Below are 26509 nucleotides of genomic sequence, written 5' to 3' on the forward strand. Positions count from 1 at the left end.
TAATCAAACTATTAGTCATTAACAAATAAGATGACGTGACAGTTAAATTTTTTAATATAATATACATTTAGTACTTGTTACTTATAAATTCTTTTAATTTGAGCACATTTTTAATTTAATTAAATAAATCTAATTCTCTTATTGACATATGCCAACGTCTAATTAGAGAATTAAATCTACTTTTCTCCAAACTCCGATCACAGTAGGGAAAGGGGGGAATCGCACTAGTTTGGAAAACCAAACTCATATTCAACTAGTGGGCCAAGAGCATTAGATAGTTTATAATTAATAACCTTTAAAGGTATATATTTTGTATACTAATATCGAAACCTTAAATTAAATTCATATCTAATTTTAAAATATATTTTATTTTTTTACATAATTTGTTAAATGTATTTTATTCTTATATATTATATATATAATTTTACCTTAATTTAAGAAAATATATTTTATTTTTATTTTAGCTTTAAAATATTAAACCGAATTGATATTATTTAAATAATTAAATGACCTAATTACATAATTTGAAAAAATGAATTTTAAGTGATCATAAATATAGTTTACCTAATTAGAAAGAGCTATGCTAAATAATAAAATTTTCAATTATAAGGTTAACACTAATTATTTAGTAAATATCAACCATAATTTAATGTGATTCACACTTTACTTTTTTTTATCATGTCTGATTGCCTTGGTGACCTTTATTAACTTCATTGATTTGCAGAACTGAGTTTATTACGTACTTTCAATTTCCGTGGTAGTCGAGAGAAAGCAAATATGCAATGATCAAAATATACGTATCTTAATATATATATATATATATATATATATATATAGTCCTAGTGTTATAGTGAATTCCATAAGAAAAATACATGACCTCCATGGATTTCCAAAGTGTTAACAGAACCTCCATGGTCGCAACACATTTAATCCTGGGAATTTTTATAGCCTGCATTACGATAATAGTTTCGATTTCTGTCCTTCCTCATCTGTTTTTTACATTTGTTGCAGCGATCATAACAAGTAAATTGTTTATATTTGTACGTGATTTAGGCGCAACAAAACCGATTGGCGTATGCAATGGCAGAATTGCCGATAATCTGCCCTATGCTCTCCACGTTGTCAATTTCTACAACGTCGAATGGAATCGGGAAAATGAGACTCTACGATGCAGACCAAGCAACTCTCCAGGCTCTTGCAGGAACAGACACAGAACTAATCCTCGGTGTTCCCAATGGAGACCTTCAATCCCTTTCCACTCCCTCAACTGCAAACGCTTGGGTCCAAAACAACATATTAGCCTTCTTTCCAGCAGTAAAAATTGTATACATAGCAGTCGGGAACGAAATAAGACCAAACGACCCTGAAGCTCAGTATGTTCTTCCCGCAATGCAAAACATTTACAATGCTTCGGTATCAGCACAATTAGGTGATGAAATCAAGGTTTCCAGCCTAGTTTTCGATTAAGAGAGAGTGAATGAATTATTTTTTGGTATAATCATCTGTTTTCGATTTATTAATCGATTAATCCGAATCGGATACTGTAGAGACAAAGACGACTTTTCCAGCTTAGTTTGTTTTCACAAACGTTATGATTCAAACCTCTAAACTTTGTTTAAAGAATATAGTGTTTCATCTCATCAGACCAACTGATTATAAGTAGAGTGAATTTTTCATCAAACCTAAATAACGCATTTCTTCACTTAAGTTATTGACGGTCTAAAAGCTCATATAGGATCATATAGATGCATTTAGGAGCATATAGTTGCATGTGGTGGAATTATGTTTGCCGAGACATTTTTATTTTGTAATCAATGTTGTTTTATGGGGAAGGTGTTTTGTTTGATGATGTGCAGAATTTGGGAGCAATGATAAGCAAAATGAAATTGCCATGACATGATGAGATTACTTAGCAAAATGTGATTGCCACGACAACTCGGACGGTATTTCTGGGCAGAAAAAGTCCAAGAAAATATTTTTAGTAAGAGTCAGCTGTCATGGCATAAAAAGTGCTTTTTGCAATCAGCCATAAAGGAGGGGCCAATTACCATCTTTATACCGACTCTCACATAAAATGAATGAACTTTAGGGTACTAGTGTAATTTTAACACAAAACCCTAGGTTCATTCTCCCCTATAAATAAGAGATGAAACCTGACTTTTTGAAGAGACTTAGAGACTTTTACACAGCCGCCAAGAGCCTAAAAATTCGGAGAAAAAGATCTCTCTTTTTTCCGTCAATCTTTTTTGCCGTGGCATTCCTCCGTTGACAAGCTAGAGGGAATGGCATTCTAGGCATCCGAGAGGAGCTAGTTCGCTAGGACTGTCCGTGGTGGCCGAGGGAAGCTTCGACAGTGCACGTCGAAGGCTTTTCCTCATTCCCTTTGCTCTTTGCTTTCATATTTTATCGTTTGGGTTGTAAGTAACGTATTAACTTGATTTGTGCTTGCTTATTTCTAACCCCCACAATGAACTAATCCTATTTGGTGGGAGTTTATTTTGGATATTTAAGTTTTGCTTTAATGAATGATTATTTTTCTATGTTATATTCTGTTTTGTTTATGAAGCTTAGTGCCTTAAGGTTGTAGGAGCTACGAGAGTAGTCGTTCCTTAGTATATTACTTAGTGTTTGAGAGAATGTCTAGGTAGCACATCCTTAGTGTTCGAGAGAAACTAGGGAGGAACCATATAAGCAAGGGGTTCTAGATAGTAATTAGGCCTAATCGACCTTAGAGATAAGGCTAGGATTTCATTCTACTAAAATGAGTTGTGTATGAGCGATAGGTTAGATGTTAATGCTACCGCAAAAAGGTATTGCCGAGACATATCCTATTATCTGGACCAATAGGATCCCTGTAGTAGCTAACGCCAATCGGATTTGCCAAGACATCTTCAATCTGTCAAGTCCCTTACTAGAGATAGCATAGGGCACCCTTAGTAAACTCTGTCGGGTAGAGAAGGCATAGAAGTAAGATCATTCTGAGAAGTAGACTTAAATTTCCTAAGTAACTCCTATCACTCATTCCCATAATAGCTTGTCGTGTGAGGAAGTCTAAAGTCCTGATAATCAAATCCAGTATTTACATTTTATATTACCTTTGCATTTTCATTTGTTTGCACTAAACACAATTTAATTTGTCACGACATCTCCATCCATTTTGCCACAACATTCTCATTTGTGAATATCATTAGCTACACTTAGTTACTTTAGAATAGTGCATAAACTTTACTCAAGATCTCTCCAATCCATGTGGATACGATACTCACTCATCAGTGTTTTACTTGTTCGATTGTGTATACTTGCATATATTTCCGCACCCATATTTAGTACTCACAAATCGCGGACAAGTTTTTGGTGCCGTTGCCGGGGATTGGCAATTGAAGATGTTGAGTTTAGTTTTTGCACCGTTTTATTTTTTTTCTTTGTACATAGTTACTTGTTTTTGTGTTTACCTTTCTCAGGTATTACGTTGTCGCATGACCCGTAAAAGACCCAAATAACCATTATTTCATATTGAACCTGAGGCTCATGTTGTTCAAAATCAGGTGAAGGATCCTACAGTTCTAAATGTCACGACAATTCCAAATGTTGGGAATGTTGCTCGACCACGTACTATTAGAGATCACTTAGCTCCCACCTTGGATGACCTAAAACCTGCTATTGTAGCTCCCAAGATTTAGGCAACCCAGTTCGAGCTCAAACCGGATATGTTCGACATGTTAGACTTGATTGGACAATTTGGTGGTGCTCCTCATGAGGATACAAGGCAACATGTTCGGGCATTTTTAGAGGTCTGTGACTCCTTTCGACGACAAGGTGTACATGAAGATGTGTTGAAATTGAAGTTATTTTCATATTCTTTGAAAGATCACGCCAGGACATGGTTCAATGGATTACCTTCCGGCTCGATAATGTCTTGGACTGACTTGTGCAAAAAAAAATTGGACAAAAAATATAGTTTTTCATTAATTCATCTTTCTTTCTTTGTAAAGAATTTGAGTTAAAATTATAGAATGTGGTAAGTTATTAATAAACTAAAAAAATTATGAATATGTATTATCTTATAATCATCTTAAATTATTAAAAAAATATTTTATTAACTAAAAAACGTTATTAAAAGTTTTTAATTATAAGCTTGTTTTACTGACATTAATTATTAAATCTAATTCGAATAATCATTTTCTTTATAAAAATGATAATCTGATATGATTATTCATAAATGATATTAAGATAATTTTATTTTACTGAGGTAAAAGAAAACCTTGATATTGTTGGTGCAGGCAGGCTCGCCAGAAATGTGGTAACGAGGCTAGAATATGGTGGTGTTTTAAGATTTTTTACTCCTCAATTTAATAACCATATGTGTGTTATCTTCAAAATTTATGTTCAATTGAACCACTTGGGATCAAAGAATCTTCACTGACACATAAATTTGATTGAAATTTTCAGGCTTATGTGACACAGGAGCATGTGATGTTGGGAACTCTAACAGTAAGAGAAACTCTAACATACTCGGCTCATTTAAGGCTTCCGCGTACTTGACCAAAGATGAAGTAAAAGACATTGTGGAGGGAACAATCATGGATATGGGTCTTCATGAATGTGGTGACACAGTGGTTGGTAATTGGCATTTAAGAGGAATAAGTGGTGGGGAGAAGAAGAGACTTAGCATTTCCCTCGAAATCCTCACAATGCCCAAAATGTTATTCCTCGATGAACCTACTACTGACCTCGACAGTACCTCTGCTTTCTTCATTGTTCAAGCTCTCCGAAACATAGCTCGCGATGGCAGGACCGTCGTCTCTTCGATCCACCAGCCCAGTAGTGAAGTTTTTGCATTGTTTGATGACCTTTTATTGTTATCTGAAGGCGATACTGTTTACTTTGAAGAGGCAAAAATGGCTGTCCAGGTATAGGAACATGGAACAAACAAGCTTTTGCATTACCTAATTGCATGAGTTTTGATATGCCTGTAATCTAATTCCTTAGCTTTGATCTTCACAGATCTTTGCTAAAGCTGGTTTTCCATGCCCAAGTAGAAGAAACCCTTCGGATCACTTCCTCCGATGTATAAATTCGGACTTCGATGCCTAACAGCCACGTTGAAAGGTTCTCTAAGACTTCGTGTAAGTATTGCTCCAGAGTTTTCTAATTTGTTTGGAATTAGGATTACAGTTATTCTTCCAAACACTGACAGTTAATCTCATTTCTTTAGGATAAACCTTCAAGCTCGGATCCTTTCACAAGCATGGCAACAGCACAAATCATGGCTGCCCTCGTCGAGAAGTACCGGCACTCGAAGTATGCGAAAGCGGCGAAAGCTAGGATTCAAGAAATATCTAAAATTGTAAGTAATCAAAACTATAGCTTTTAATTTGATGTCTAAAAGTCTAAAATGCAAAACAGTGCCTGAAAAAAAAGTTGATGTGATTTCAGGAAGGACTTGAGGTAGAAGCAATCAGTGGAAGTGAAGCAACATGATTGAAACAACTTACAACATTGACAAAACGATCATTTGTCAACATTTGTAGAGATGCAGGATATTTCTGGGCAAGGATTGTGATATATATACTTGTATCCATCTGTGTCGGAACCGTCTTCTATGATGTTGGCAACAGAAATACCGCAATTCTTGCCCGTGTAGCTTGTGGTGCATTCATCACAGGTTTTATGACCTTCATGTCGATCGGAGGCTTTCCTTCCTTCATCGAAGAAATGAAGGTAAAATGAAATAGTCTTTGTGATTCAGTTGAGTTAAAGAAGGTAATAACATTGCTGTTGTCATGTGATACTTCCCATTGTTTGTTGTAACAGGTTTTTAATAAAGAAAGGCTGAATGGATATTATGGAGTTGCAGCTTATACACTCTCCAATTTCTTGTCCTCATTCCCATTTCTGGTTGCTATTGCACTCATCACAGGAACAATAACATTTTACCTGGTGAAGTTACTATCCGGATTTTCGCATTACGTGTTCTTTTGCCTCAATATCTTCTTCAGCATCACTGTGATTGAGAGCCTCATGATGGTGGTAGCTTCATTGGTTCCCAATTACCTTATGGGAATCATCACTGGGGCCGGAATCATCGTAAGTAATCGAAACAAAGTTACTTGATCATCTTTTCAAGCTCTCTAACAGTTATTTTAACTCGCAAGATCATCACTTTTCAGAGGATTCTAATGATGACATCGGGCTTCTTCAGGTTGCTGCCTGATCTTCCAATGATATTCTGGCGTTACCACATTTCATACATCAGTTTTAGCTCATGGGCACTTCAGGTATGAAATTCATCTATTAATGAAGCTAAATTAGTAAAGTATTTGCTCATCACAATCACTAACTATGCAATGATGTAGGGTGCCTACAAGAATGATTTCATCAGCCTCGAATTCGATCCGTTACTACCAGGTGATCAGAAACTAACCTGCAATCAAATCATCACGCAGTACTTCGGAGTACGGATCGGTCCAAGTGGTGGGATTTAACTGCAGTGGTGGTCATACTCATATGCTACCGCCTTGTCTTCTTCATGATTCTGAAGACGAAAAGGCTTCACCAATTTTTCAAGAAATTTATGCCAAGAAGACAATTGAGCATCTTGATAAAGGGCCCTCCTTCAGGAAGGTCTTCCAAGCGACACCAGCCTCTACACTCTCTTTCTTCTCAAGAGGGTCTTAACTCTCCATTACACTAAATTCTTTTTTTTTATATAACCGAAGGCATTGATCATATGCCACTGCTATATATTATATTATATGTGATTGTTGATTATTGTGTTGAATAGCTGATGTTTGTTTGTGATTAGTTGCTAAATGTCTGCTTATACAGAAAAAAAAAACCGAGGAAAATATACAGAGTGCGTGTGGATATTTTATATATACTGTTTTGCTTGTTTATCCTACATGTATACATGGATGGATATAAGGATGAACAAAACTTGACTCAAATTTCATAAACAAGTCTTTGGAAAGGTACCTTGTTCTTGTTGGCATTTGACAAAAAGGCCATTGGAGTGATTATTTCAGAAATCCATAACAAACTGAGCAGCTTAAATTAAAATTAGAAGTGAAGTCAACGTAGTTTTCACTATTAAATCACCATTTTCCCTATTAAATCATCTGAAACAAATATAACCAGCAGGCAACTGCAAAAAGGTCAATATCTCAAGAAATTTGAAGAAGAGAAGAAGAGAAAGCCATCAAAAAGCTTATGCACCACTTATTTGTTATGGAGGGGCTGCAAAGAGAGCTACTAAGAATCAAAACTGACAAATCCCTTTTCCCTCAAGCTTTCAACAGTTTCCTTGAGACTCACCTCCAAGGGAGTGAATTCTATTCCCAAACTCAATGCTTTTTCCTTTGACACCTGATACGTTGGCACATAAGGCTTGTCATCTGCACATCTGCCACCAATTTATCAAAACCGCTCACTGCTTCAGTATATAATACATATAACCTAAAATACGAGCATTCAATGAAGGATCAAGAAGAGAAAGAGAAGCACATGGCTCAGAGGTAGTCATGTAGTATGCTTTAAAATTTAGAAGTTGAAAACTTACTTTTCTGGGAGGTGGAAAGAAGGATATAGCTCACTTAAGATCTTTACAGCCTCCGAGCAATGTGCAACTCTCTCGACTAAACAATATCTTCCACTAGCTGATGGAATCTCAAATGCCTGGATGTGTGCATCTGCAACGTCTTTTACATTAACCCAACCGAAGGTTGCATTCGGGAATGTTTCTGCTCCTGCAGAAAGAACAGAGGATCGAGAAGAGATAGATAACCTCAGCAGGTGTAAACTTAGACAAAAGAAATCCCTAAAACAGATGCATTGTCTACATTCTTCTCGAAAGGCATGCAGGAGTGGCAACTCTGTCAACTAGTTACAATTTTATCGAAGAATTAGAAGTTAGCAAGGTTATAATAACTGGAGTTCCAGCATGCAAATTCTTGCCATTTTTTTTTATCAGGGATACTATTACAGTACGTATACACAAATTTCAAGCATGAGGAGTTGATTAGCAGGCCTTAATATTGAATTTTCCTTTCAATCAATTGACATTTACCAGGGAAGCAATATGTTGGAAGGGTATTATTTATTCCTATAAGAGGCATACAAGTTTAAGTGTGTCTTTCAGAAGATCATTAAAGAAAGTGTGTGTATGCGCACACGTGCTATTTTCTCGATCACTAGGGTAAAGAATATTGATCATCAAATATAAAGCAAATGGCATGTTCAGGGTTTGAAGGCAAACAGTAGCCAGGCAAAAATCACCCTTAATTAAGCTTAAAACTGCTGCAGCACTTGTGTTAAGTGTTGGCTGTAAAAGAGGACCGATCACCATTGCCGGGTTTATGACAACCAAATCGAGGCCCTTCTCTTTTGCAAATGTCCAGGCAGATTCCTCAGCTATGGTTTTGGAGACTACATACCAGAGCTGAATAAAAACGATGGCATTCAGAAATAATACCCTCTTATTATTTATATATATATATATATAAAACAGTGACATGATAAAATATTAGGCAACTTGTTACAGCATCAACTCCAAGCCACGCCCTAAAATATGGAATACTGGAGATAGCATAAACAACTTCTAACATAGAAGTAGCCAATTACAAGTCAAAAAGACTCATAGTTTCCACCTACTATCCAGCCAATCTACAAGTCAATTAGAGGATATGCCTGCTGTTAATAGTTAAAATCCTAATCTCTAGAAGCTCGAATCCACCCGTCAATAATGCCAGAAGGAAAACTCAGAGGAATGCATTCGTATGTTGACAAAAATTTACAGCTAAATTATTTATATCGAGACCGGAAACCTAGAGAAATTATGAAATTGGAACCTATTCTGCAATTTGATTGAACAAGCACCGATAAGCTAGTTTTTCAACTAGCTCAAACTCACATTTCGTACAAGCTGGACCTATATTCGAGCATTGATATAATAATAAGAAAACAAAAGTAAGATTCAGTGAATGTTGTTATATTTCACATGATTTATCTTTGTTTTTCAGTAACTAGCACAGAAATGAACAATTTGCATCTAATATACTTTCATTTGAACGTATCTCCGTATACAAATCCTTTTTTTGTTTCTTTCTCCGTACTAATTTTAGTACAACAGGTCGAATTTACATATAAAACACAACAGAATGTCGATACACTATCAGATGTGTAGCACATATACTCACCTTTAAGCTCTTACAGTACTCGGGATCGGTAAACCAACTTTCGTCAACCACAACATCTGGAGTTCGAGGTTTCCCAGTGTAAGTGACTGCAGCTATAGAAGATGTCAAGATCACTCGTTTGACAGAAGAGGTATTAGCACATGAATTCAGAACATTTAGTGTTCCCTTCACCGCAGGATCGAGTAATTCTGCCTGAGATGAGAAATGAAGAGTTAAAAGCTTATTAATTGAGGAGAGACATCAAAGTCAAATCCAAGCCAAGAAAAAAGAAAAGACTTTAACATTTGAAAACAACATTTGAAACTATGAAGATTAGAATGTCTGCAATAAATAGCTTCCTAATGGATGATGATATAAAAGAAAAAACTTAACAGGATAGGCAACTTTTACCGTGTCGCATTAGAAAACAACACAGTGGATACAAAAAGGATTGAACATCAACCTGTGGATCTGTGACATCATGATAAAAGGGAGATGCTGTGTGAAAAACACCTTCACAGCCTTCAACAGCATAATCATAGGAACCTTCTTCCAATAAGTCTGCTTTAAACAACTTCAGCCTTTCCTCAGCGCCCTCGAGTGCAAGTAAGTGTTGTGTTTTTCTCGGATCACCTATCGATGAATAGTAACTAATTAAAATGATTGAAACTGGTTTAGGGAACATCTAGGTGACTCATACAAGAACAAACAAGAGAAACGCCAGAAACAAAAAAGTTGTCTCGTGATAAATAGCAGATGCCTGTATGGTCAGTTCTTTCTTTCTCATCAAGCAACTATACCCCTTTCCAGCATTCCACATTTCTTTCAATCACCTCTAAAGATAGAGGAAACATGTATTATTCGGACTTTTTTCCTTTTGGAGTATTCATATCCTATACCTATGTCTGGCACGTAATTGAGCATAACAATGACAAATGAATGATCTTCCAGATATATGAAAAATCGCTAAAGAATTGAATAAACATGTATGAGACACGTACCTGCACCAAAGTAATCGATCAGAGCACAAGAAGGATACAAGAATCAACATTAAAAAAGATAAAAATAGATTCAAAGCCCAGAAAGAAGATACACAAATGATGATGATGAAACAAGGAAAAGCAGGAAGAGATACATGAAAAAAGAAAAGAACAGACTTGGGTCACGAACAGAGGCTTTGACAGTGTAACCACGAAGGAGAAGGTGCTTAACAAGGCATGAAGCAATGTAACCTGAGGCACCAGTAACGCACACGGTTTTCCCTTCTCCGGTGCTCATGATTTCTATTTTGTTGTTCCCTTTTTTCTGGAGGAGGGGGAATTGTTCTCTCTTTTGTGGGTGGAAATTGCAGATCGTTAATTCTTTCCTCCTCTCTGACAGTTGCGTTTTCAAATGCAATGTTTGCGTTTGCTATATTTAACAAACAATCTCGTCTCCTAGCTTACTTAATTGCCATTGTCATTCATTTCTCTTGTAAACAGCTCCATGCAATTAACAAGTACAATATTATTAGCGCGTGTAATTTTTTTACTTACACAAAAAAGTGGTGGTTTTCTACAAGGATTATTTGTAAATAATATCGAATTTCAATATTCAAAAGACGTCATTACTAGTACTTAAAATTATGATAATTATACACGATTTACTTGAACAATATTCACGTCAAATATTCGTACAATTAAAGATATAAATAAATTGAGCTTGAACCAAAAAAGCTATGTTCGTATTCGTCTATTTATTTTTAAAAATGTTTATGTTCGATTCGTGTTCATATAAATATTCAATATCATATTTATTTTATTTTGTTTATTGTTGAACAGCCAACACTCTCTTATATATACCCTTTTATTTGCAAAACAAAGAAAAATGAGGAAATTAAGCCGCTAGTCCTTAAGTTCTTTAGGCTTCATAGTTTGAACTCCAAAGTTCAACTTAGTTCATATGATTTTGAACCTGCTTTTCGAAACAAGAACAAAAAGCAATAGAAAAGGCACTCAATGGAGTGGGAAAGCAGTGTTTGGTAGCTAATTAGGATTGCATTCGTGTCAAGTGTGATAATGCAGTGTCCTGATCCACAATAATCGTATTCTTCTGGGGACTTTATTTAATAAACACATATATGACTAAAATTCTGATGCTGATTAACAGATGCAGCTCTGGAAAGAAACTTGAGGTGTTAATGGAGCAAGGACTACCGCAAAACTGCTGCACCTCTTGACTCAGTCTGGGCGCTGCTAGGTTGAGGATCGTACTCTGGTCCATCGATGGACGGCTTTATCACCGAATAAAACAACACATTGTAGAAGATTGTGAAAGTAAGGAGAGCAACAGTTAAATATGCTAGGGCAGACCCTGGAATTTCTGGTCTATCTTCTACCATTTCATCCCTCGTAAGCTTTACATCTGCAGCTGCATTCAGTTGAAAGTAAACATGTTACTACTACAAGCTAGTAAATAAGACTAGTGATATCCATGTCTGGATAAGAGAAGGATTCGTGGATGTTGAAATTCCAACTTCAAATCCGATAAATATTGTTGATAGAATCAAAGCGGTTCATTTTTTTTTATTTAGATGGACAATCGCAATGGATCAATTTACGACCGATAGACAGAGACAATTAAAGATAATAAACGATGTCATATATCTTCAGGTAAAGAGAGAGGTAGAAGAAGAAGTATCCATTCTCCTTGATGGTATAGGGTTTATGTATTTGTTCTTCTGTATCAGACCTTACATCATGATTTTTTATTCACAAATTAACAGAGTAAATAAATGTAATCATCGGTTAGTAAATTTAACACCGACAAGTCTTTCGGGCTTTTCAATAATCTTGTCAAAATACTGGCTACCAAACTTCGAAGATTTTAGTTTACAGATTGTAGTTTGCGAAAGAATAACTCCAGAAATACAACAAATGTCATCGCTAATAAAGATTAAATGAATAAATCGGGCTAAACCCAAGTTGATGCTGCTACTTACTCGTTGCTTTACCTATACTGATTAAGCCATTCACTTGATTTCTTTTTGTTTAAGCAGGACGATAAAAGAAAATTACTCTAAAATAAAACCCAGACAGCGTCCATGAATTTAATTAACAATTTGTTGCCAAAACATAAACAACAGCAGATAATTAAAGATAAAAATGAAGGGATATCTCAGGTACCTCTGATCTTAGGGGTGCTGACTTGTTTATTAGAGAGGATTTGCAGCTGCTGGTCAAGGTTTTTGAGGGCTTCTTTAGCCTTTTCTGGGTCTACTTCAAACTGCTCTGTATCTTTCTCCACTGCATGAGCAATCCAAGAAGACGATGATGGTAAGTTGGTTTTCTTCTTGGCATTGAAATTACAGGTAATACTCCCGCCATGTTGATGTTGAAGTTTAACCCATTGAGAGAGCGGAGGAAATGGTGATGAACGGTTGCTTCGAAGCAGCAAATAATGGAGACTAAGCATTTCTGTATCTCTTTTAATGTTTGGCAATGGATGGCAGTGCCACTGATGACCTTTGAAGATAGTTTCACAGGGTTATTTGGGTCTTTTTCGTTTCCTTTAAGGCAATTTGCTTAGCATTATTTTGCATCCCAAAATTATATGATTTAATTGATTTTTTTATAAATTAAAATTATTGCTTATTAATTTATCTAATTAATTTTTTAAAAATGGGAAATGGAAGAATATAGTGAAGCCTATAATATTTTAAAAATATATATATCTTTTGGGATAAAAATTATATTTTAACAATAATTAAAATTAGTCAATAATTTATAAAACAAGTGATTAAATTTTTTTAGTTAATATCTCCTCTTTTCTTTAGATTGTGGATTTAATTTTTAATAATATTACTAAAAAATTAACTTAAATGAAATCATTAAATTCTTTTTTATTTATTATCAAATAAATATCTTTAATGATTTGTAACTTATAATTTTAATAATATAAACTGATGTTTTATCACTACGAGAAGGGAGAATATAAAGAAACTAAAAGGTATAAAATAAAAAATAATAATAATTTTGAAGATTACATATAACATTTAAACTTATTATGAAAATTTAATAAGATATTAATAAATTTACTTTGTGATCTTAATGATCAAATAGAACGTTATTTTTCAAGATTTTGAGTTTGATTAGTTACATCTATAGATATGTATGCATTATTAATAGTTAGCAATAATAACAAATAAAATTATAAACATATATTATCTTATAATCACATAATACTCTTTAAAATTAACAATAAATAATAAAAAAATGATAATATTTGATAAAAACTAAAATTATTTAATATAATATTTTAACTTATTATGATATTTAATAAAAAAACGTATTCTAATACGTATTTTATTAATAATACCATATACCTATTGTAATAATTTAGAATGTTACTTAACTCACTCTCCATATAGATAGATATTATATCTTAAAAACAAAAGCAAAATAATCTCTGTTTTGAAAATTAAACCGGACCGGCCGGTTCAACTGGGAATCATTATTTAGTCCGGTTTAATTTAAACCGATTGAACCGCTATTAGTGAACCGACTAGAACCGTTGAACCGTTCGAACCGGACCGGCTGAAAACCGGAAAAAAACCGGAATTTTTTTTAAAAAAAAAATTAAACCAAACAACGTCATTTGTTAAACGAGCCAAGTCGAACTCGAGTATTGATGAGCTCGACTCGAACTTGAAAACTTTAAAAGTAAGCTCAACTCAACTCAAACTCAAAAGCTAAAAATTATCAAGTTCAACTCAAACTCGAAATATAATATTGAAACTTGAACTCAAAAAGGCTTGAACTCAAAAAAAAAATTAGAAGCTCGATTGAAGCCTAAAATTCGAGCTTGATTGAAGTGAAAGAATAGTTCACTCAATGCTCACCAAAAGGCTCCATGATTTTGAATGCCAAATTACATATATTATTTATAGAAGTTAGTTGTGATGCGCTTCTATGTTTCTTAGTAATGTGAGATTATTTTGTTCTCATATTTTTACTCTTTAGACTTTTGGGATGCAAATCTATGTTTCTTAACCATGTGAGATTATTTTTTTAAAAAAATTAAACAAAAAAATATCATTTTGTTATGATTTTTTAACCCCAAATTTATTTTTTAATTATAGTTATATAATTATATTTATTATTTAATATGTTTTACCTTAAATATTATGTTGTAGTTAATTTGAATCATTTTGTTTCACTTGATTTTATGGTTTTTAACTTATATATGTTATGACTTGCTTTGAATATGACTTGTGATATAAAAAATTATTTTTTATTAAATATTTTTATTTAATTTTTTAAATAATTATGACATCGTCCGATTCTTCCCATCAGTAAGACCGATTCAACCGGTTGAACCAATGAAACGATAGTATGACCGGTTTGTTAATCAGTCCGGTTATGAAAACCATGAAAATAATAAAGAAACGCAAATACGAAAAAAAATTAGTAGGAAAACAAAGAGAGAGGGAGAGAAAACGGGAAAAGAAAAGGAATGAAGAAATCAGGAGCAGAGAAGAAGAAAGCCCGAAGATCTTCGGCTTCCGTTCAAAACGACAGCAGAGATCCCGGCTCCGACACTCCTCCTAGAGTTTGCTTTTTCCTTCTCATTTCATTTCTTTGATCTAGTTTTTCTTTTCATCTTTTATTTGACATTTCTTCTTGTTTATTTTCTTTTTTTATTTGAATTTTTTTATGTCATGAATTTTAGTATAAATACTACACATTTTCTTGAACAAGGAAAAGTACATGTATATATCTCTAGAAAAAATGAAAGATGGATATGGATTCGTGTTAATTGTTTGCACCAGCCCAAACAGGGTAATACCATTTCCTTTTTTTCTCTCTCTTTTGAGGAGCTGGGGCCGGAAACTCTACAGGATCTTTTATTTCTTTAATTTATTATTTGTAATGCTCTGTTTAATTACCTTTAGCACTAAAGCAAAGAAGGGATAGATTCTCAGGCTCGGGTTTCAAATGTATGAATTGTTCATTACATTTGAAAGGGCTATGTTGTCTTAGAATGTTTCAGTTTCGGGTATCCTTTGTTTCCACTATTACTAAAATTATGCGAAGAGTTTGATTGTCATAGTACGGATTAAAAGAAGAGGAACTCAATATAGAGGTCATGAAAGTATCAATTGCACATTTTCATTTTGTTTTTCGTTTTTTTTTTCAAGCCTTAGTTTCTGATTATTTGGCCCTGCTAACTCAGGAAATGTTGCTTCCATGGTGGAGCAAAATGGTAATTTAACTTACCAATGCGGTACGAATCTATGATAACAACTAGACTTTCTATGATGCTATTGAGATTTGTGCTCAATTATGATTTGTTGTCAGTTTTCCCAACTAACTGATGGTATTGCCTTTTATGCTCGACTTTGATCTTTGTGATATGGATTTTAGAGTTGTTTTTTCAAGTATGGACGTACTGCCAAGCATTTATTGTTGAACCTAATTAATGAATTTTCTATTTTTTTGTTTTCTAATTTTCTGTATAATTTCCTTTCTGGCCAGAAACAAGCTACAAAAAAGGATGTGTTTCAGTTGTTTTCTGAGAAAGTGAGGGACCACAAAGATTTGGTTTCTAGATGGGCTGTCTTGCAGGAAACTCGTGTTGAATATTTTAGAGGGAAGGATTTTGTAAGCTTTATGAAAAATCATCCTGAGCTTAAAGAGATACTCGAGTCAAATAGAAATCTAGATGCTGAAGATATTGCCGATATTTTGTTACAAAAAAATCTTTTGGTGCGCTGTGACCGTGTGGTGAAAACTGTTCGTCCAGGGAAGAAAAAGCTGTCTACCTGGCCTGCACATTTAGAAATTTTCCCTGTGAGTCTTTTACTTGTTTAACTTCAAAATAGTCTATAAATCATATACTGCGTTTACTCTTAGGTGTTGTAGCTGCTTGAATTTCTGATAAACAAACATGTATATATGTTGTATGCATATCTGAGTTATCTTCTTGATATATGAAAAGAGTTATTTCTCCACAATTACTTAATGCAGACAAGACCTGTACTGCTACTCTGCCCTATGATGCTGCTCGAACTTTTTTTTCCCGGAGAATCCTCAAGATTATGTGCTTAGTATTTACAAATACCTTATGTTAGATTTGTACGTATGGTCTGCCCTTTGATATCACTGGTTTGAACTTAAATATATTATATATTCTGAAAGTTTTTATATTTTATATACATATGTATTTGAGAGGAGTCCTAGGGGCTTGTTCCATTTTATTGAGTGGTTCCTCAAGTTAGAAGTCTCCTATGCAACAAGGCTTAGTATCTTTGACGATTTATGTGCTGTGGGATCTGAGGTTTTCTATGAAATATGATGTTATATTTATTACAATCTACTGTCATTTGCTTTCCTGCAAAGTTGATTTTAACAAGTTACCCTCCCCCCTTCCTCCCATTGCGCACCTTTGATGTTCTAGTTCGTTTTTTTTCTTCATATTAATTCTGAAAATAATATGCATTTTCTTAAATTTGCATTGTTCATTTTATCTCATCATAACTTCTTTTAATTATTACAAAAAGAAGATGGCCGTCGGAAGTAGAACAAAGTCCCAAGATGCTTGAATTTTGGAATGCTAACATAGGCATTCTATCAGTCTTTCCTTTGTTCTTGCAATTGGCTATGGCTATTTGGTTTAAGCTGTCTCTGTTCTATCATCCATGTGATTATTTTGCAGAAAAAAATTTCTTCCTCTTTTTTATTTTTGAAAAAAACAGATTCAAATATCCTGTTGAAACTGATGCCTTCTTGTTTTGTGGATTTACCTATATCCTGACCTTTTTGCAGGAACAAGTGTTCTCTGAAAATGATGCGTTTTTTGCATGGACGTTTGTAAAACAGAGGCCATTATGGCAAACACTTCTCTCATTTATCTGGCCTGTGTTGACACTTGCAATTTGCTTGTTTCCTGTATATCCACATCGATGCAAATTACTAATACTCTACTGTTGTGTGGGAGTGCTTCTACTTATTCTCTCGTTGCTTTTATGTAAGTTTTTCTGTATTCATTTTTATATTATTTTATATTATCATATATTAGGTCCTTCTTTATGTAATTTGTTTAGTTCTTTTACTATATTAGGATGCGTTTGATTGTATTAAAAACTAAATATTTTTGGTTTACCATGTAAGAAGAAATTTATTTGAATGATTCTGGCTGAAGAAAGAATTAGTTGCTAGTTTGATTTTCAGGTTGAGCAAAGATTTGTTGTTGTCGTGATCTTTTTTCCTCCATTCAAGGCTTTGTTTGCTACCTAAGAATTGCATTACATTTAAACCCCTGTTTTAGTCACATAATCCTATTGTCATATATGTTACGCTATCATACGATCATCAGTCCTTCCTATTATAATCCTTTCATTTTCTTTTAATTACAAATTTTGCAGTGAGAGCTACAATATTTGGTGCTGCATGGATCATTCTAGGAAAGCGTGTTTGGTTCTTCCCTAACATTCTTGCTGAGGAGGCAACATTGCGAGAATTATTCCGTTTTTGGCCCAAAAAAGATGAAGAAGAGCGGCCAAAATGGACAGCAAGGCTGTTCTATGCAATAGTGGCTATGTTGGTCATATTGTTGCTTAGACACCATGCCCCTAATGAGGCTGATAGAGCAAGGTCAGTTAATCTGCTCTTCTTTAAATATTTACTTAGAAGGCACCCTTTTTCTGTTGTTTGGCACAGTAGTTCAATAATCTTATTGCTTTAACAAAACTGATACAGTTTGTGAAAATCTTGAGTATATTTAGTTGGTAATACTGTCGATAGAAATTGGGTTTTTATGAGGTTGTTTATAATCTTTGGCAGGTACAATTTTTCCTCTTTTTATTTATTTACTTTGTTTGGCATGCTAAACAACTCAATCTTTCTGAACCATTATTGTTATTGGAATCCTTTGCCGTCGTACATCCAAAATTTTTACGTTTACCTTACCTTGCAGGTATCAAAAGCGGATGTATAATATAATTGACGATGTTCTTGAATGGTCTCCTAGCCTGGCTCTGACCAGTATGATGGAGAAACAGACGGTGTTTAATGCCACAGAAAACAACAATGTTTCAAATGAGAGCAATGTAACCTTACAGTTGGAGAATGTAACATCTGCCGATGAAACGGAAAGTTCAGAGGAATCTGATCAATACGAGAATGATAACATCCGATAGATCATGTTGGTAGATAGATCAAGTGAGAGAAGAGAAAAATAAGGCGGTTATTTATCAAATTTGTGTTTTTATAAGGGTAGGTTACAGCACTAACAATAGGGCAGCGATGTTGTTGGATGTATAAACCATACATCCATAAAAACATTTGATGTGTTTTGGTAACCTTTTATAGAGTGATTTCATATTTCCAAGCTTTATAACCAGGCCCAAGTTTCAATGTCTCAAAATGCAAACTAATACCAACATTTATCCAACATGTTTGTAGAAAGGCATCCCACAAACTAAAACAAAGTTTTGAGTTTTATTCAACACCATCTGTACAAGAATGCAACTTGGGAAGAATGATTCTTTATTTCCTTGCAATCTCTTCTCCCTTTGCATACACAATCTAATAGCAAAGATGAAAGCCAAGAATGATTTGCCGCCTTGACAATCTAGTGTCAAGATGAGGATCATGGACAACAGTCTTAAACCCTTAGGCTTCTGAGAGGGGCATTCTCTGTTCACTGGATAGCAAGAGGCCTATGAGAGGCCTGGTTAGAGGAGATGGTACCCCCAAGATTCTGATAATGACCACTGCTGTTGATATGATGGGTGCCATGCATAAGGGACCCTCTTGCTTCCTTCTGGCTGAGGGTGGAGTTCCAGGTTTCCACAAAATCAACTGGAAATGGTTCAGAACCACTTGAACTAGCAGATTGAGATGATAGAGCAAGACCCGACCCTGTTCCTATGTCTTCTTCCATCTGTTTTGAAGAATTAGCATCTGTCTTCTTTGCGAAACTCCCTCCTCTACCTCTCGCCCGGCGCATAGCATGCTGATGCCTAGAGTCATGAAGATATGGCTGTAGGATATTGAAGAGCAGGTATTACAAGGATAAAGGCAAGATGCCATGCATTTGGAACCAAAGTAGAACCACATGTTAAATAAAATGAAAATAACATGCGTCTCGCTAGGTCACCATTCAAACTCTAATAAGCATGTAATTCAATGTGAAACATTAAAAAGGAAATAATTATTTGACAATCTCTTGATAAAGTGCATAGATTGACCAAGTGAAGGAGTATGCAGGTATATATATCTACCTTTCGGACTTTAATATCCTTCATCTCAAGTTCTGCTTTGGCACGTGCCTGCCTTCGCCTTAAAATTCCCTGGTACTGCTTGGCATTCACGTAAACAGGTTCTGGTGCCTTCTCAATTGGCAAAGCCATTCTTCCACGGGTCATTCCAACAAATGGAGGATAACCCTGGTCATTTCAAACATTTACTACTGAGAAAGTATATCCTGTTTTGATAGTCGAGTATTGAAAGAAGGTGACTGATGATCTTGCTACAGAGATTTCTCTCACTATATTTATTAACAAAAAAGGCAGTAACAGAAGAAAAGCAGGTGACTGATGCCCGCTAACATACGTAAAATCTAAGACCCAGTAAGTTTCCCCGTTTTCCTTGAGTCAAATGTCAATCCCCAAAATATCAAACGCCAAACAAAAGAAGAAAGAGTTTGGGGGGGGGGGGGAAAGGCAAAGCAAAGGACGGAAAACAACCCACTTACCAAAACAAGGAAAGAAGAAAATCCTTTCAAACTAACATGTAAAACATAACAGCCATTTTTTAATGCTCACCAACCACCTCTTCTTTTTCATAGGAAGAAAGGAAACTTAAAAGTCAGTATCATGGAGCAATGGTTCACTAACCATAAAGGATTGCAAAGAACTTGAAATTCAAAAGCATGTTTCTCTATTCATCTAATCAGCAAAGTCTCCGAGGATACTGTCCTGCAAAACTGGACACCTAGGAAAAGACTAAGGAGAACAGAATTTAGAGCCAAATATAGGTCTCCAACTACCTAATTGTGAACTTCAAACATGATACATATTTTATTTAGTTTCAGCAATTTCGTTCTTTTTAATACTGGCATTGGCTAGCCCAGGATGTAGAGTTGGTTTGAATATAGGTGTAAATGAAAAAATAAAATAAAAAGCCCATTGAAACATTCAAACCCAGCTAGCATGAGCAGCATTAAGCATAAAACATGAGACATTTTGCCAAGCAGAGACTTGTAAAAAACAATAATGGGTTGGCTCATATAAATTGATTGGGTAAACTACCCCTTCACAGGGTAAGAAAACATACTAATCAAGGTTCCTTAAGATCTATACGTACAAAAGGGAAAAATAAAGTCCTTCAACTTAGGGAGTTGCCGCAAGACGTTTTCCAGAATCTAAATCCCCAAAAATGAACATACACATCCTTATGCTAGCCTCAGGAGAGGGCAAATGCCAGGTTCATTCCAACTAATGACTTCACAACTATTATGTTCTGTCTTTGCACACACACGTGTATGTATATCTATAATATATGTAAGGCTGTACATATGCATATATCCATGTGCTTATGAATCCATATATGTGTTTATGTAAGAGGAGGAGGAGAAGGGGGGGGGGCCAAAAACTAAAGGAAAAAATATCTTCAATACAAAAGTAAAATAGAATGATCAAATTATAATATCAGAAAGCATATTGAATTGACCGTATAGATCAAACAAACTAGGGTTCCATACCAAAGGCTGATGTCCATAAGCAGCCATCATTCCTCCATAAAATGGATCTTGATAAGGATTTGATGCACATACCTGCAAAAAGATTGAAAGAAAGCTAGGGATTCTTCCATAGCAAGTTCTGAAACTATGACATCTAAGGCTCTAACTGTATGTCAAAAAAATCTAGAGCCTGATGCACTTACAATTGAATGGCTAGGCTGTGTGAAGCATTCATCATGCGTAGCAGGCATGGTAGATGCAACATGCTGCTTCAATTAAGATGTTCTTGTCCATCATTTCCAACTGAAAATGAACAGAGGAAAAATACATTAGCACCAAAACCAAAAATATGTAGGATGAAAGGAATAATAAGAGCCAGCAAAAACCAACATGCTATGGCAACTAATGCTCCATGGTGGGCATGGAAAATGTTACTACCACAGCTTGGCTTATCTAGTTATAACCTTCAAGAGAGACTAATTGTCTTGAACTAGGTTTCTTGATAATTTTTGGTTTCCATGTAAGGCTACGCGAATGGATGAAACACCAGTTTTCTCAGCTTCTGGATACTAAATGCTAAACTAGAGTACCAGACCACTTAGATCTGTCTGTTAAATACTCCCAATGCATTTGGAAAGTCCCCAAGGCTTACATGAAATAGTAGACAGAACCTTGACGCATATCTATTTTGAATAACCCACAGATCCATGAACAGTCTTGAAAGTCATGAAATGATAAACAATATGACCCATCAGAAACCTTCTCAAGACTGGTCATACATATGAAATTTTAGTAGTTATTTCCTACAGGTATTACTGTGAAGTACCTGAACAAGACGATGTAGCAGTTTGTGTTTCTTTATTAACATTGCCCTCTTTGTTTACCCAACCGTTGGACAATGTCTGGCCATCATTTGACTCTGAACCATTAAGGCATTCCCCTGAAGATGAATTTGACACATTTCCTCCTCTCACTCCCGGGAAGATGGCAACATAACCTTTATTACGCCGCCAAGGTTCAGAATAAAGTGCAGTTGGAGGAACACCATGCAGATCAGGTTCTAATCGCCTTCCACCTTCAGACTTCAATTGCATTCCTCCTAATACACACAAATAGTAGTCAATTTCTTATTGCCAGCTTCAAATTGAAGATAAAACTTAATTCAAATATACAACAACCACAAAGACTTTTAGACTGAATAGAAAATTCAAAACAAATTATTCTTCTTAACCAAATAATAAGAAGCTACATTGAAACATTTTTCAGAATCTATAAACCCAGACCCAAAAAAAGGGAACCTTCCGAAAACCATTTCCAAACTTATTTTTTGAATGTCAGCAGTGGAAGTAGTTGAAGTCAACCTCGTTGCAAACAACATTCAATTATCTTAAAATATCAAATTGAAAATTAAAAAAAATCATTTTGAAGTCCCAACAAAGTTCTTTCCTTGGTCTCTTACAACCTTCCTCTAAGCTAAGCATTTTTCACTATATTCTTTCAAGCACAATTCAAAACTCTTATTTCCTGTTCTGCATGGAATCAACAAATTTAAATTTTCAAATAGAAAAATCCCTCTTGTTGTCGTCCTACAGAACCCAAAATCCCCACATAAAGAAAATTCATCAAAATTAACAACCAAAAACTCTTAAATTTTCCAAAATCAACAACAAATTTCTCAAAATCCTTAAAAAGACAACAAATTGCAATTCCAAGTTAAAAAAAGAAGGAAGGAAACAACCGAAGACAATCAGAATATGATAAACCAATAAAAAAAGGAATCGAGAAAGACACTTACCGTGCAACCGAGAATAACAGAAACCCTAAATTTGGGGATTTTTGTTGAGAGAGAGATACCTAGTTTCTCTGTAACTCTCAGTAAACAGATAGTCAAGGAGACAGGCATTGCCTATTTTTTCAAATGTGAGAGTTAGCTTTGATCGCGTCACCTACTGTTACGATTCCAGCTTTTATCCACCTGCTCCTTCTATAGGCGCGTCGACGGCTTCAATCTTGTCCCTACTTTTTTATTTTTAGGGTCTTAAAATAGTTATTTTAAACATTATTAATTAAATATTTAACTCAATCATAATTTGATCTTTAATTTACTTGTTTATTCAATTCCTATTCAAATTTGAACGATATAATTCTCAATCACTTTGAAATATATATGTCACTTCAATTTTTTCTTTTTTAAATAATCACTTTAATTTTCCCTCCCTCTGTCCCTGTATGAATAATGTATTTTGAAGTCGTCGTTGATTAAAAAATAACACAATAGCACGATGGTTATAGGTCGTTTCAGAGAGGATGAAAAAGGTTTGCTAAGAAAAATGAACAGGGGCCTTAATATTTGATTTGGAGAAGTTTTGGCTGGGTATGACAGCTTCTGTTTGCTCTCTGATCAGTGTTACTTTGTTAGAGAAGAAGAAAAAAAGTTGCATGGGCACAATGGCTCCGTTCCAGATTAAGCACAGCCTTCAATTTATCGTTGTTTTCTATTCATACAGTCCTATATGTTTTTTTTCATGGAAATTCATTTTTAAAGATGTTTTTAATATTAGTTACTTAAAGAACTTGGAGAAGAAGAAGATAAAACGAATTTTAGTTGTTGTAACAGCTTGATGGATTTAGCACGTTTTGACGGCAAGATTCAAACAGATGGCAAATAACAGGCAACCGTCCAGGTGGTCGTTACTTGTTGGAGCCCTATAATCAAACACATGCAAGCTAAGTTTTCTTTGATTTCGGTTGTATTTTTTCTAACCAAATCGGGGTTGGACAATTTTGGACCTCAAAATCTTTGCCTGGTTAAGCTTCACCCACCCTTACAAAAGCACCTCATTCTTCACACGTTCCCTTTGCCCCAAAAAAACAAAACAAAGACCCATTTCCCTTTGCGCATGAATCTTTGACTCCCCACCTTCAAACCCCCACTTTCTTGGATACCAACTAAATCATTCTCTTTAGTTGGTATCCCTTTGTTTCTTGGATAATAAACCTCGAGGCTTGATCAGCAACTTTTGTTACTTTGAGCTCAGGTCACCCAGAAAACAAAGATGGTGGGGGCTTTGTCTGTGGTGGGTTCGTCAGTTATGGACTCTCAAACAGCTCCATATTTGTGCTTGGATGCATTGCCATCCACCAACATGAACTTCAAACCAGGTGGGGAGTGGGTCATGCAGAGGAGGAATTCAATGAAAAGAAAGCTAGCCATCGCAAAACCAGGGTCACTGGAATTACGCAGCTCTTTTGTAAATTCATGGCATGACTCGAGGTTGTCTTACAAGATGATTCCTGGTGCCCTGAACAAGAGTTCAAGGAAGCAACGTAAGGATCGAAAACTCGTGGTCATCGACAATTTAGGAGGGCAGTATGAAGATACTTTTGGGGATGTTAAAATGGTAAGATGTTGGTAAATTCTGATAAGTTTGCTATTTGGTGACTGATTTTTCCTTTTTTTTTTTTTGCAGCAATTACTCAACTATTTCACGTACAAAGCAGTGAGGACTGTTCTGAATCAGCTCTATGAGATGAATCCACCACAATATACATGGTTCTATCAGTAAGTGGCATATCTGGTGTCCAGTGTTCTATACAAATATATTCTTGTTTGTTCTGTTTCTGATTACCCTGTTGTTTACCTTGAACTTGGCTGAAAGGAAAGGTGTCTAATTCATTTATTGTGATTTTGTCAGGTTTGCAGCAGCAAATAAGCCCAGTGATGGCAAGCGTTTCTTACGTATCCTTGGCAAGGTGACGTCAAAGAGTCTTTTCTTCTTAATGTTTTTCTTACACAAATGTAAAATATTAAGTATTATATATAATAAAACAAAGAGAAATGAGGTTACTCATCTCTGGAAATGACAGGAGAGGCAAGAGCTTGCTGAAAGAGTGATGATAACAAGGCTTCATTTGTATGGGAAATGGATTAAGGTAATTAAAAGTCTCTTCAGCATATATAATACTTACACAAACGGAATATATACGTATGTTGTGACCTTGTGTGTTGTGTTGGTATAGAAATGCGATCATGCTCAAATATACAAAGAGATTTCGGACGAGAACTTGGAACTGATGCGCGAGCGGCTCATGGAGACCGTTGTTTGGCCCTCCGATGATACAAACACCGAGAAGATTGGCTGAGGGACCCTACTCTATCTGATTTCTTTCTGATCTCTGTTATTAGCATTAGGCATCCTCTCTGTAAAATCGACAAGATCAACGTATGGTGACAAAATGAATGTTGTATATAAATACTACCCATCGCCCTCCGATGATACAAACACCGAGAAGATTGGCTGAGGGACCCTACTCTATCTGATTTCTTTCTGATCTCTGTTATTAGCATTAGGCATCCTCTCTGTAAAATCGACAAGATCAACGTATGGTGACAAATGAATGTTGTATATAAATACTACCCATCATTTCAGATGGTTCTAATGGAGGGAACTGAAGCTGAGATTGCTCAATGAGATTCAAACTTGTGCATTGAACTATTTTCTTTGGCAAATGTATAGGGAACTTCAAACTTGTTGGATGCCAAAGGTGGTTACATAAATCAACTAAACTAAGTCCAACACGAGTTCATGTATTTAACAATCTGGTCTAGACGACTTGCAAAAACAGCTTGTCTAAAAGTTAGTGGTAGCAGAACAGCAGCTGCTATATGGTGTGCTGAATTAATCTTGTTTCGAGGTCGCATTCCACCTATACCGTGGTGATCTACGGTATGCGCTCAGATCTTCAACCAGACCGGAAAACTCGAAGTTTTTACTATTGATTCGAACCTTTTAAACCAGGCCCTTTAAAAAGGTCGAAACTTCTTCGCAAACAATTTTTAATGGTTCTATTTCTAATCAGCAGTTCTGCGTCCATGGGAGACTTGACAAGGAATCTCTTAAATAAAGTAACAAATACTAACAGAGGTACATTCTATTCGTTTAAGTTCACGAATAAGCTCAACTCGTTTATAAATTTGCTTATCAACTTGTTTATCCGGTTCTTCTATTCTTTTTATTCATTTTTTACATTTTAAATATTGATAAAGATAGAGATTAAATTGAACACATAATAAATTTTAGAGTTCAAACTGTGAAGTCTAAGAAGTGTAAGGACTAATGACATAATTTCATCATTTTTTGAACATACAAATAAACATGCAAACGTTAAATGAACATGTTGATGAATTGAACATATAAATAAATTTGTTCTTGAACGTTAAATGAATATGTTTATAAACACTAAACGAATTCTATACAAATACCTTTAAAAATAAACAAATAAACGTAAATAAATATTAAAAATTTAAACAAACACAAACTAAATATAAATATATTAAAATATATATATATTATATATATATATATATAACCTTATTTATTAAAATTCGATTCATTTACACAGCTGTATGTTTCTCACCAGCAATGGTCCACACACCATTTCCATGATGAATCGGGCCACATCACAATAATTTGCAGGTTCAGGTCTGAAAAGCCTAATACTTTCCATATCGTTATTATCAGGCTATTTCAACAGGTTTAGCTAGGTTTATGGCCACATCAACGCTAACTTATAAAAATGACGATTTAGATTAAATTTTGATATTTTCAAAA

General features: G+C 34.9%; 4 protein-coding genes and 2 pseudogenes across 4 annotated transcripts; 3 read left to right on the forward strand and 3 right to left on the reverse strand.

The window, feature by feature from the left end:
• Positions 1-1080: 1080 nt before the first annotated feature.
• Positions 1081-26312, forward strand: LOC120157184 (annotated as a pseudogene).
• Positions 7121-10615, reverse strand: LOC120157135 (phenylacetaldehyde reductase-like). The gene is made up of 6 exons (XM_039168381.1): positions 10331-10615; positions 9637-9806; positions 9195-9386; positions 8275-8437; positions 7559-7745; positions 7121-7402 (listed from the first exon to the last, which is right to left on the reverse strand). Exons 1-6 carry the CDS (start codon positions 10449-10451, stop codon positions 7252-7254), a joined length of 984 nt encoding a protein of 327 aa, XP_039024312.1. The 5' UTR covers positions 10452-10615; the 3' UTR covers positions 7121-7251.
• On the reverse strand, positions 11202-12626 carry LOC120157185. The gene is made up of 2 exons (XM_039168414.1): positions 12338-12626; positions 11202-11582 (listed from the first exon to the last, which is right to left on the reverse strand). Exons 1-2 carry the CDS (start codon positions 12624-12626, stop codon positions 11365-11367), a joined length of 507 nt encoding a protein of 168 aa, XP_039024345.1. The 3' UTR covers positions 11202-11364.
• LOC120157130 lies at positions 14626-18365 on the forward strand. Its single transcript, XM_039168377.1, has 5 exons — positions 14626-14762; positions 15689-16003; positions 16979-17180; positions 17578-17806; positions 18129-18365. Exons 1-5 carry the CDS (start codon positions 14667-14669, stop codon positions 18349-18351), a joined length of 1065 nt encoding a protein of 354 aa, XP_039024308.1. The 5' UTR covers positions 14626-14666; the 3' UTR covers positions 18352-18365.
• On the reverse strand, positions 18806-22829 carry LOC120157131 (annotated as a pseudogene).
• On the forward strand, positions 23785-25158 carry LOC120157134 (chaperonin-like RbcX protein 2, chloroplastic). The gene is made up of 5 exons (XM_039168380.1): positions 23785-24298; positions 24368-24459; positions 24593-24650; positions 24765-24830; positions 24918-25158. The coding sequence occupies exons 1-5, from the start codon at positions 23954-23956 to the stop codon at positions 25038-25040; spliced, it is 684 nt and encodes a 227-aa protein (XP_039024311.1). The 5' UTR covers positions 23785-23953; the 3' UTR covers positions 25041-25158.
• Positions 26313-26509: the final 197 nt, after the last annotated feature.

This window comes from Hibiscus syriacus, unplaced genomic scaffold (genome assembly GCF_006381635.1).
Source record: "Hibiscus syriacus cultivar Baekdansim isolate YM2019G1 unplaced genomic scaffold, ASM638163v2 tig00111238_pilon, whole genome shotgun sequence".
Lineage (NCBI taxonomy): Eukaryota > Viridiplantae > Streptophyta > Magnoliopsida > Malvales > Malvaceae > Hibiscus > Hibiscus syriacus.